The sequence below is a fragment of the Nicotiana tomentosiformis genome, chromosome 2 (genome assembly GCF_000390325.3).
Source record: "Nicotiana tomentosiformis chromosome 2, ASM39032v3, whole genome shotgun sequence".
In the NCBI taxonomy this organism is placed as follows: Eukaryota; Viridiplantae; Streptophyta; class Magnoliopsida; order Solanales; family Solanaceae; genus Nicotiana; species Nicotiana tomentosiformis.
In genome coordinates this window covers 112,049,708-112,061,928 of record NC_090813.1, presented here as the reverse complement: position 1 = coordinate 112,061,928, position 12,221 = coordinate 112,049,708, and the positions used below count along the sequence as shown (strand labels likewise).

At 34.6% G+C, this 12,221-nt stretch overlaps 1 protein-coding gene across 1 annotated transcript; it reads right to left on the bottom strand.

The window, feature by feature from the left end:
* Positions 1 to 5,567: 5,567 nt before the first annotated feature.
* LOC104095491 (ethylene-responsive transcription factor ERF011-like) lies at positions 5,568 to 7,074 on the bottom strand. The gene has a single exon (XM_009601633.4). It carries the CDS (start codon positions 6,351 to 6,353, stop codon positions 5,844 to 5,846), a length of 510 nt encoding a protein of 169 aa, XP_009599928.1. The 5' UTR covers positions 6,354 to 7,074; the 3' UTR covers positions 5,568 to 5,843.
* Between the last annotated feature and the right edge of the window lie 5,147 nt (positions 7,075 to 12,221).

Below are 12,221 nucleotides of genomic sequence, written 5' to 3'. Positions count from 1 at the left end.
AACAGAGGTGAAAATACTCGGTATAGGGCAACGCTTTCATTAATCCAAATTCTTGATAATTATATTAACTCCTCAATTTAAACTTATTTAGTAAATAATTGCAGATAAGGATTCCATCATGAATTTAATTCCAATAAAAACATCAAATCAACAAACATAAGAAATTCACATAAAATCCAAGTGACAAAAATACCAAATTATTATATAAAATACAAACTTGACAAATAAGGAATGAGGCGTGATAATTCAAGGATTTACTAAATGCCAACAATTATTCAATTTAATACATAAAAATGCCTAAAACTTTAAACCGATAAAATTTGCACATATAAGCCTGAGTACGTACTCGTCACCTCGCATACACGGCTTTCAATCACACAATTTCCATATAAGACTCAATGCCTAAGGGGTAATTCCCCCACTCAAGATTAGGCAAGATACTTACATTTTTGAAGTTATGCCGATATTCCAAAATCGCCTTCTTTCTTGAATTGACCTCCGGACAGCTCAAATCTATCCAAATTAATTGTATAACTTCATTAAAATTCATCAAAAATAATTCTGGATAATAAAACGTCGACTTAAAATTTTATTCTAAAAAGTCAATTAAAGTCAATGCAGAGCCCCCCTCTCGGAACCCAACATAATTTTTACGAAATCAAAACACCCATTCCGATACGAGTTCAACTATACCAATTTTATCCAATTCCGATAACAACTCGACCTCCAAATCTTAAATTTTCATTTTTGGAAGATTTTGCCAAAATCTTAATTTCTTCCATAAAAATTCGAATTAAACGATGAATATAATCGTAGATTCATGAAATATAAACACTTTAGGATATAGGACACTTATCCCAACCAAGCTTGTAAAACATCCCTCCAGAATCGCCCAAATTCGAACTCCAAAAATCCAAAACGAAAATGGCTAAATGACTATTTTTCGTCCTTATGATTATGTTCAGGCTCCGCACCTGCGGACAATATTTTCGCTTCTGCGAAGCCGCTTTTGTGAGACCCTTCTCGCTTCTGCGACAGACCACTTCCAACAACCCCAACGCACCTGTGTATTCCTCTCCGCTTCTGCGCATTCGCAGGTGCGATGCAACCTGCGTATCTGCGAAAGAGCTCGCTCATGCGTCGTCCCTTTCCGCTTCTGCGCTTTAGCAGGTGCGGGAATTTCTTCACACCTGCAACCACTACCATGTCCTTCCATCTTCGCTTTTGTGGTGGATGCCTCGCTTCTGCGAGGTCGCTTCTGCGACCCTGGCATCGCAAAAGCGATTCCACTAGCTGCTGCCATTTTCCAGCAGTTTCCTTCAAGTCCAAATTGCTCTGTTAACCTTCCGAAATCCACCCGAGGCCCTCGGTACTTTAACCAAATATACCAACATGTCCCAAAATACAATACGAACTTAGTCGAGGCTTCAAACCACGTCAAACAACGCCGAAATTATGAATCACGCATCGAATCGAATTATGAGTTTTCAAACCTTCCAACTTCTATATTTTGCGTCGAAACATAACAAATCAATCCGGAATGACTTCAAATTTTGCACACAAGTCGTAAATGATGTAATGGAGTTGTTCCAATTTTCGGAATCAAAATTCGACCTCGTTATCAAAAATTCAACCTTCAGTCGAACTTTTCAAAAATCTTTTATTTTTCAACTTTCGCCAAAATGCGTCGAATTGTCCTACGGACTTCCAAATCTAAATCCGGACGTACGCTTAAGTCCGAAATCACCATACAAAATTATTGACATCATCAAAATTCTATTCCGGGGTCATTTGCTCAAAAGTCAACTCTCCTGTCAACCCTTTCCATTTAAGCTTCAAAAATGAGAATTGTTCTTTCAATTTATTTCCGATTCTTCTGAAAATTAAATTCGACCACGCCCGCGGGTCATAATACATATTACGAAACTGCTCTAGACCTTAAGTCATTGAACGTGGCGTTAATTCTTAAAACAACAAGTCGGGTCATTACATTATTAAATTTCAATGAGAGATAATGTTGTATTCAATGGTTGTATAAAGGTCCTCCTATATACATGTCATGTTATAATCAGCATAATTCAGTTGCATACAGATACAAAAAAATATCATTCAAGCTATATTAAAAAGTCAAAATACCATATTTAATGTTAATCTAACTTGTATGTATTCTTGTTTTATTGTATTTCAGTATATTTAAATGATAGACAGTGTTGTATTCATTATCTTGTATTCATTGTATTTTATTGCATTTATTATATTTTCAGACTTAGCTATGTTCAGTGATCATATTCTGTTTTTATTTCCTAACGTTTGTATTCTACTGTATTTATGTATTAGTATAATCTTCCACATAGTTTTATTTCAAGCTATATTAATCTAACCTGTATGTATTTTTGTTTTACTAGATTTCAATGTATTTAAATGACATAGAGTATTGTATAAACTGCATATTTTTGTTTTACTATATTTCAGTGTATTTAAATGACAGACAATATTTTATTCATTATGTTGTATTCATTTTATTTTATTGTATTTATTATATTTTCAGACTTAGTTATGTTCAGTGATTATATTCTATTTTTTATTTCCAAACGTTTGTATTCTACTGTATTTATGTATTAGTATAATCTTCCACATAGTTGTATCATTTTTTTGGAATTGAATTACATATGTATTCAATTATTTTTTGAATGTACATTCATGTATTTTATGAATACATGAACTACTATACCACATACCTGTATATGAATCATTTTGTAAAGGTACCACGAAACATAATAGCGTTCAATTTAGTAATCTAAACTTAAAAAATTCATCCACTAAGTAACCAATACACCAATAAATCAATATGTAATATAAAACATTGAACAAATCTATGACATATAGTTATTGTAGTAATTAAAATTAGAATATGAACTAATTCCTACGTGGAGCATTTCTACAACTACGCTTATTATATCCTCTCTCCCCACATATACTACACGAATGTTGATTTTTCTTCTGAAGCAATTCACTTAACGGCTTATCGCGCTTCTTCTTTGGCATTTCAGGAGGTCTTTTCCATTTGGGTGGTAAGACAACTTCCTCTGATATATGTGATGGTATATTTCATTCACTTCGGTCAGGCAGTGGATACACCGGCACTTCGTATGTCATTACAACAGAGTTTGATTTGTAATAGCCCGAGCAATAATCTTCCGGCATTAGAAACTTGCTTTTCAAGACAGCCCGAGCATGTGGGCATGATAATTCGTCAACTTGGAACCGCCCACAACTACAAGTTTTCTCTAGGAGGCAAACGATGTAATGTCTTCCTTCATCATTCACCATGTGCATGTGTTCAGTCGATGGTACAACCTACATTAAACAGAGAAATATAAGTTGTGGACATTGGTACAAGTCGTGTATCTATCAATGACTAAATGTATTAAATACACTATACATGTATACAAGAAAAAAAATATTTAAAATACACCGAATACAAACGCTATTTATCTGACAGAATATTAAAGTGATACATATATTTGTGCAATACAGTGAAATACACTAAAATATTGTCAATACAAAAATATAACCAATGAAATACAGTTATAGCAACATGTATTATCAACATATAATATGCATTAAAAATAACTGTTTGATACAACAGAATACATGCACTAGTGTTACTATAAAAAAGGCAGGAAGTAGGTAAATAAATTAATACATTTATATGTGAAATACAGTGAAGTTTATCTATACAAAATAAAAACATTGAATTAAACCAATAAAATACAGCTGTAGCAACATGTATTATCCACATATAATATGCAGTTAATACAACCATTTGAATACAACAGAATATTAGGCGTGCAATTTCCTTCCACTTTGTATTCAATTTTAATTGACTTTGAACTCAAATCTATGTCAAGTTGCTTCGAAATTGAAGCAACCAAATCATTGTACGACGCATACTCTTTTATCAGTATCTCATCAATCAAATAATCGATATAGCAATTTTCAATGTTCTTGCCAGAATGATGAATTAGTACGGTTAAACTTTCCATCTATTTCTATGGTTACGTGTATCACTTCCAAGAAGAATCTTGAACAGTATCGGTGGAAAAAAAATTATCGAACGATACCAGGGGGAAAAACGAGTGAAACTCTGAAGGTGGCTCTGTTTTTTTGTGTTTGATGTTTGCAGAATCCTCTCATAAATTGGATTGCTAATGTTGCGTATTTTAATGGTATTTGTTGAGTTATATTAGGAGTGTATCACGTTAATTGATCCACTTTTCGTTTTTAAACAGTTGGAGGGACCTATTTTTACGTTGATTTCTGTTACTGTATACGTAAATACATAGCGCGAATACACCTGAATACATAAACGTACAACTGTGTTTTCCTGTTTTTAGCCGAGTTTTCCTATTGTATTCATGAATACAATAGATTGAATACATTACCATAACAACTAAAAATATAGCTATAGGAAGTAAATAAGTATATGATAGCTATAGGAAGTTAATAGCCACTAAACGATAGTGGTTTCGGAAAATTTCTCAAAAAAGCTACTGTATTTAAGTATTGATAAACACATTTATCCACTACTTATATTAGTCAAAAATAACATCTAACGAAATAATTGAAGGGCATTTAAATTGACCCAAACGCCATCATTATAAGTAAGAAAATATTTAACAATATAATTAAGGTAGGGTTATCGCATGTTCGGCCAAACTTCTAAAATCAACTTATTTTTAAAAATAATTTTCTTAAAAGTACTTTTCAAGCACTATGTGTTTGATTAATTAATTTAAACAACACTTTGAGCAACAATTAGTCTTTGACCAAGCTTTTAAAAGGTATTTCTAAGTATATTTTTCTAAAAAGTATTTTTGAAAACAAGTTACTTGTTTCTGTTTCTCAAAAGCTATTTCTACTCAAAAATATATATATATATATATATTTTAAAAAGCCTTCGACTAAACACCTTAACTTTGAAAAAAAGTACTTCGGCTTAAAAAAAAAAAATCACCTTTGGCCCAATATTGGCCCAAGAAGCTATTGAATTGACTCGGATACCACTGTTAAGAGTAGTTCATTTTGTTCACAGTTAGCAAAACACAAAATTTCACATATTATCCACTTGCACCAAACTCGAGCCATTGTAGGGCCAGTGATGTTTCCCTCGTCCTCACCCTCTCCAAGTGGCCGCGGCCGTTCCCCACTTGGATTGGATCCACTCGGTCCAGGAGTCTTTTTTGCAATTCAGTTTCACTAGTAGTAGTGCGATCAGATGTGACAATAATCTATCAGATATCTTTCCCTCATCCACTGTTCATGATATCAACCACTACACAAATAATTTAAAACAATAAAAGACTTGACTACAAGTAGTAACAATTTAACACCCCATTCTCCTTTTCTGTCGCCGCCACACACGCTCTCCTCACTCCTCAATCATCATTCATCATTTCTCTACAATAAACAATTGGCTAAGTCTTTAACATCACCAATACGCATATAATACCATTTGCTATCCAAACACCACCACCACCAAGGCCCCAACCAAAGAACAATTTGAATTGCGAAAGACAAAATATTAACACAAATCACCTTTACATATTACAACATCAAAACTGTTTGAGCTCAAGAATTTCTTAAAAAGAAGTAAAAAATAAAATAAAGAGGTGATACTTTTGAGAATATAACAATCCTAGGCTACCAGCTAGGAATAAAGACAATCTGGAGCGGCGCTTGTATTCTTACCAATGCACCCCCTCTTCCCCAAAACAAAAAAAAAAAAATTACACTAGCATAGTTACTACTATTATTATCAGTAATAATATTGTAACTAAATATTACCAGTAATCCAGTTCTGGGTCTTCGGGCTCGGGCTTCTTGTTTAAATCGGGCTTCTCCTGAAACCAACATGGCTTCAATTCAGACGGGCTTGCAGTCTCACGCTGCACTTTTTCTTCGTGGTCGTGGTCGTGGTCGTGATGAGTTGCAAGTGAATTCTGTACCGCGTCAACTTGGGCACCAACTTCTATGGCCTTTTTACGAATTGAAGCAGCAGATAAATCATTAAGCCCACCATCACCACCCAACAACTCAGGAAAATTCAACCGGGCCGAAGGCCCGCGTAAATAATACACCGCCGTATCATAAGCCCGTGCCGCCGCCACCGGCGTTGAATACGAGCCCAACCAAATTCTCGAACGCTTATTGGGTTCTCTAATTTCTGCAACCCACTTTCCCCACTTCCTCATCCTTATTCCTTTGTAAGGCCTTTCGTTTTTTCTCTTAGCGCCACAACACCCCCCTGAACTTGCAACTCCTCCACTTTGACCCCCACCACCCACCTCCATCTTCCTCTTACCCTCTATATCTTCCTTTTCTTTCTCTCTGATTCTATAATTATGGGAAAATACAGGGGCTTAATTACAAATTTTTTGTTTCCCTGTAATCTAGAGCTTGACTAGGAGGAATAACAGAGAGAGAAAGAATACCCATGAAAAAGGCAAAAGCTGGAAGTGAAGAAAGGTTATGGGATGCGGTTGTGGATACTCTACGTTGATTTTCTAAAAAGGAATTCTTTTTTCATTCTCCTAAAATAAATAAAAATGAAAAGGCAAATATCTTAAAAGCACCGACACAATCAATCTTCTTCTTCTTCTCTCTCCACAATAATAATAAATACAAGTAGTAACTTGCTGGATGAGTATAAAACAAGTTTTTTATTGGCCCCTTTCTTTATTCAAAAGCTTAGCTGCTCATACCTCATAAAAAATGGTGGTTGTTGGCCATCAGCCATGTTAATAGCTCCTCAAAATTCTCAGACCCTCCATCTGTAGCTATAAATTTAGCTGTAAATACCACTTTTTTAAATCAAAATTGTAACTTTGTTTGTTTTTGCTTCTGTTTTTGTGATGGGGGTGTTGGTTGGGGGTGGGGGTGGCGTAGTATGTGAGCTGAGGGAAATTTAGGGAGAACTCAATAATGGAAAAACAGTTGTCATTTGGCTCAGTGGTGACGACAGAGAAATGGATTTTATTTTCTAAGCATATAAAATAGGAAGAAGGAACGATGATTACAATAATTCAAGGGAAAAGGGCGAAATATGCCCCCCTCCACTTTAAAATATTATCTACATTTAACCTCAATTATATTATCCGGCTAAATTTATTCATACTATTATATTATCTGGCCAAATTTATCCATATCATCAGCAAACATTTAAAAATTATCCTTTGATGTGTTAAGTAATTCAAAATCTCCGAGTTTCTTTTATTTAAATCACTTGTTATTCTTCTTGCTCCACTATTTTCAGAAATTACTATTGATATGTTACTAGACTATACAAATTATTCATGAATATTTTTAATTACCAATGCACCCACTTTTCTTCTTGTAATAATAGTTTTGGATTTGGTTTAAAGTTTTTTTTTCCAACCATATACACACTGTAGAATCCAGTGAGTCTATTTATTGTGAATTATATGCAGCTGATCATCATGTATGCACATGTATTATATTCAAATATATTTTATTATTGTATGGTTAGTATAGAGTTCGATCGACTAACTTAAGAGTGCACAATGTGTAGGCATTTGATTAAAGCAAAGTTGAATTCGGCAATGTAAAGTCTCCGAGAAACTTCAACTTCAATCACTAATACTTGCAAAGTCCCCATACATTTGGTGCAACGAATTCATTAAAATTGGGATATTGTAAATATTTTTAGAATTTAGAAAAGCTACCTAATTTAGATTTTTCAAATAACTATACTTTATTTATTAACAATTGTATTATTTAATTTTTTTTTCCTCCAATTCAGATAGCAGGTAAATGCCAATTATTTTGAAAATAGTAAAAAAGGAAGCAGAATCAGTAACTTAATTAAAATGATTTGGGAGATTCTGGGTCACCTGACGGACTGAAGGGTAATTTTTAAAAGTTTACTTATTGTAGGGATAAATTTGACCCAATAGTATAACGGTAAGGATAAATTTGATCCGATATTATAACGGAAGTTAAATATAGATAATATCTGAAAGTAGAGGGTCTATTTGGCCCTTCTCCCATAATTCAATGAGATTGTTAATATTATTATATTATATGGTTGGAATTAATAATTTTGTTGTTTATGTAATACTCCAGTAGGAATTTATGTGTTTGGGTAATTTAGGGAATTTAAAAACAGTGGTGGGAGAGTTAGGTCGGTGGTCGGTGGATGGAATAGATAGTGTTGTGACTTGGACTTCCAAAACTGCCCCCGCCAAGCAATAACGATTTTTGTGAAGTGACTGTTTTGCCCTTATCCAAATTATTTGGCGCTTAATTGGTGTGGTCGGAGATTCCTATGCTTCAAAGCTTAATCATGGGTGTACTGCCACTCTGTCTCCCATTTGGTTCAAGAAAAAAGAATTGGTACTTATTGTACTTTGTCTTCAAATTTCTATCCATATGGTCTTAAACTTTGCCCCATATACACCTCGGATCGTTTCATTGATCGTATTGGTATAATCAATCACAACATAAATTATCGCATAAAATAATAACGCATATGATTAATTGTGTAAAAAAAATAGTCTTTACGTAATTAATGAGTGCAATTTTTGGTTGATCGTATAATAAAAAATAATATACATGTAATTAATATAGTGTAGTCCACGGTATTAAATAGTCCGCATTAAGTTATAGGCGTTTGTGCATCATACTATGCGAGATAAAAAAAATTAGTTTGTTCCAAAATAAATGATATATTTTTAAATTTAGAAATAATTTAACTTTAAACTATTTATTTTATCTATTTTATCCTTAATGAGAAACGTTTATAACCACGCAAATGTCATGGTCCCATAAAACTTTTACCCCTTAAGCTTTTAAGATCACAAGTTTTAAAAGTATTCTTTTTTTTTTCTTAAACTTCGTGGTGAGTCAAATTACCTCATCTAAATTGAAACGGAGTGAGTATGTGAACCAAACATGCCTTCATGTAGTCGTTTGATCGATATACGTAGCCGCATTTGCCCTTTGCATCGTATGGTATGTAAATCAGGTTTGAAACTGAGATGTCTGTTTCGTTTGACGCCTTCTGTAGCCCTTTCTAACTTATCACTTTTAATAGCATCATATCAATAGAGACAAAGAACAAACTACGTATACTATCTGTCTCCTTTTGTTTCTTATTCGAATATAAAATAACAACGAAGAGGGAGATACTCATTTTAATGTATAAATGTGCAGGCATCTTCAAGAATACTCTGATTATGAGTAGCGGCAGATGTAACCTTTGGTAGCTGGCAGAGATATACATATTACTTCGAGTTAAAATATGTATGTATACATATATGTATATATTAAATTTAGGCAAGTTACACACTTGATCGATCGATTAAAAATAATTATATTTACTAGCCAAATATATATATATATATATATATTACTAGCTACATTATTTATAAAAACGGTTATACTGTGTAATTCAAACTCCTTTCACTCTGTTCTACTGTTTTTGTTTTGAAGGGAATGTGTCATTCACTAGCTCCAGCACAACCCGCACCTTCCCCTACCAATTACTAAATTGTTTCTCCTTTTCAGAGTATTATGGAAATATTGTATGGACCAAAAAAAAATCTTTGATATAGGCGAGCCACGTCAGCACCATGATAACCTTTCTCGGCTGCCACGTGCACAACCCGCACCTTCCCCTACCAATTACTAAATTGTTTCTCCTTTTCAGAGTATTATGGAAATATTGTATGGGCCAAAAAAATCTTTGATATAGGCGAGCCACGTCAGCACCCTGATAACCTTCGTCGGCTGCCACGTGCTATCAGTAAGATCTCCACAAAGATCTGGCCCAGGTCGAAGTAGTCTCGAAGTGATGAAAGGTGCGGTCGAAGAGTCAGCAAAGATCAAGGTCGTGAAGTCATCGTAGTTCAAGGTCGAGGTCGAGCATCTCAGACAAAGTTATAACGACTAGTTTTAAGATATGACATAAAGAAGAATATTCTAGTGAATATTCTCTACACCTGTACTATTATAGTTTCTAGAAACATGTTCCTTATAAATAGAAAAAGACACAATGATAGGGGGCATGAGATATTCCTTTGAAAAAAATACATTGACTTTATAGAGAGAATCTTGTCTTATTACAAGCATACAAAAATAACCATTTTGCTAAGATTCTTGTCTAGCATTCCCACTGGATCCAAAAACAATCTAAGTGTTCAAAGGCTTATGTCACGACCCAAACCGATGGGCCGCGACGGGCACCCGGTACCTTACTCAACCGAGTACCAACGTAATGTATCTTTCGTATCATACTATCATAGGTAATTGAGCCGGAGAGGCTGTCGAGAGATAAGTAGAATAAAACATGATGAAATACTCAATATAGGGTGACCCAACTTGATATAATGACTTATACATATGACGTACTGGCCTATAAGGCCATACTAGTATCCGTATACATGACATTTGTCTACAAGCCTCTAAGAGTACATAAATATCATAAAGGTCGGGACAGAACTCTGCCATACCAAACAATACATATTCAAATCATACTCACCAAATAGGCAACTCCGGAGCAAGTGGAGTGCACAAACACCTTCTGCTGAGCTGATAACCTACTAGGAGAACTCTCAACCTGTCTATCGGGACCTGCGGGCATGAAACGCAGCGTCCCCAGACAAAAAAAACGTTTGTACAAATAAAGTACCGAGTATGTAAGGAATGAACATCACTAAATAAAAGTCATGAGAGAAACATGGAGTAAAGAACTCAACCTATAATTCTGAATAGCTCTCTGAATCATAAAATAATTTATAATGCCATGCATGTGCGTATAAATGCCATACCATGCATAGGTATATGCGTATATAACATCATCAAGCCTCTGAGGGCATCCCATCATATCATCTCAGCCACTGTGGGCAAAATCATCAACGTATACCAGCTGATCAGGTGGTAGTGCGTATATAACGCCTTAACCTTTTCTCATATCCCATATACATATAATATACGCGTATATAACGCCTTCTGGTCATGGGTCAATGTACATGTATAAATGCATGAAATGCATAAGAAATACGTTAATAAGATTTCTCGAATATCATAAAATCAATATGCCTTTCGGACAAACTTTATCAAATACATATTTTTCTGAGACCCATGAATAGAGTATATAATAATAATTCATATAGGGAATCAAGAATATAGACACCCCTAGTATTTCTATGAATAGAGTCATTTATGAAAGTTGCGTATTTTGCTCATTTCGTTTGTATCATTTGGATCATGCCAAAAAGAAAGAAGGGATAGCCTTAACATACCTCAAGTCGTCAGTGTAACTCAACAAGCTTATGAAAACTAGCGTGCCAACCCTATAGCAAAGAAATATGTGTACAATTTAGATGGCGGTAGTAGATTATGTATCTCAAACGATAACTCGATTCTAAAATAAAACGGGTAGCATTTCCCCTGATTTTACTGCTCCCTCAAGCCTACTATAAGCGAGATACAAACACAATACAATCAGCAACTCAAAACCAACCTAATTATAATCCGGGACCTTCAATACAACAAAACCCCCAAATATACCATAATACACTCAATCAACAAGTTATCAATTAGCATGTAACTACAACGACGAGCGACCAACCTACTACCCTACCACATGTGGCGTTTCTCCACGCCCTTTTTATCCTTCCAAACTCCATAAATCAGCAGCACAATAGACATCCCAAGAGCAACACGAAACAGCCCACAAAACTGTCCACTATAAGTCAAATAACTCGAACTCACGGCTTCCGATCACCGTCCCGTGAGGTCTAACCTTTTAGGAAATGAATTTATCAACTTTTCTTGATATTCTAAAGCTTAAATACATAAATTAGGAATTTTTATTAACTATTAAATACATTCCAAAACTCAAACTACAAAGAAAAAGAGAGGCGATATAGCGATACTTACGTCGTAGGGATCGTTCTGATGTTATCGCTTCTCGATTTTATGCCCGGGATGTTAGTATTATTTGAAGCTCTTGTAGAGAACTCAAGGACCATTTTTTATGGAGTTCTCTGGTCAGATTATGTGCAAAACTGAAGAGAGAGAGGGAAAGAGAGGGAAAGAGAGAGAGAGAGAGAGAGAGAGAGAGAGAGAGAGAGAGAGACGAGTTAAAACAATATAACAACTTTTGAAAAGTCAAAAGGTACTAGCTTGGCACCCTC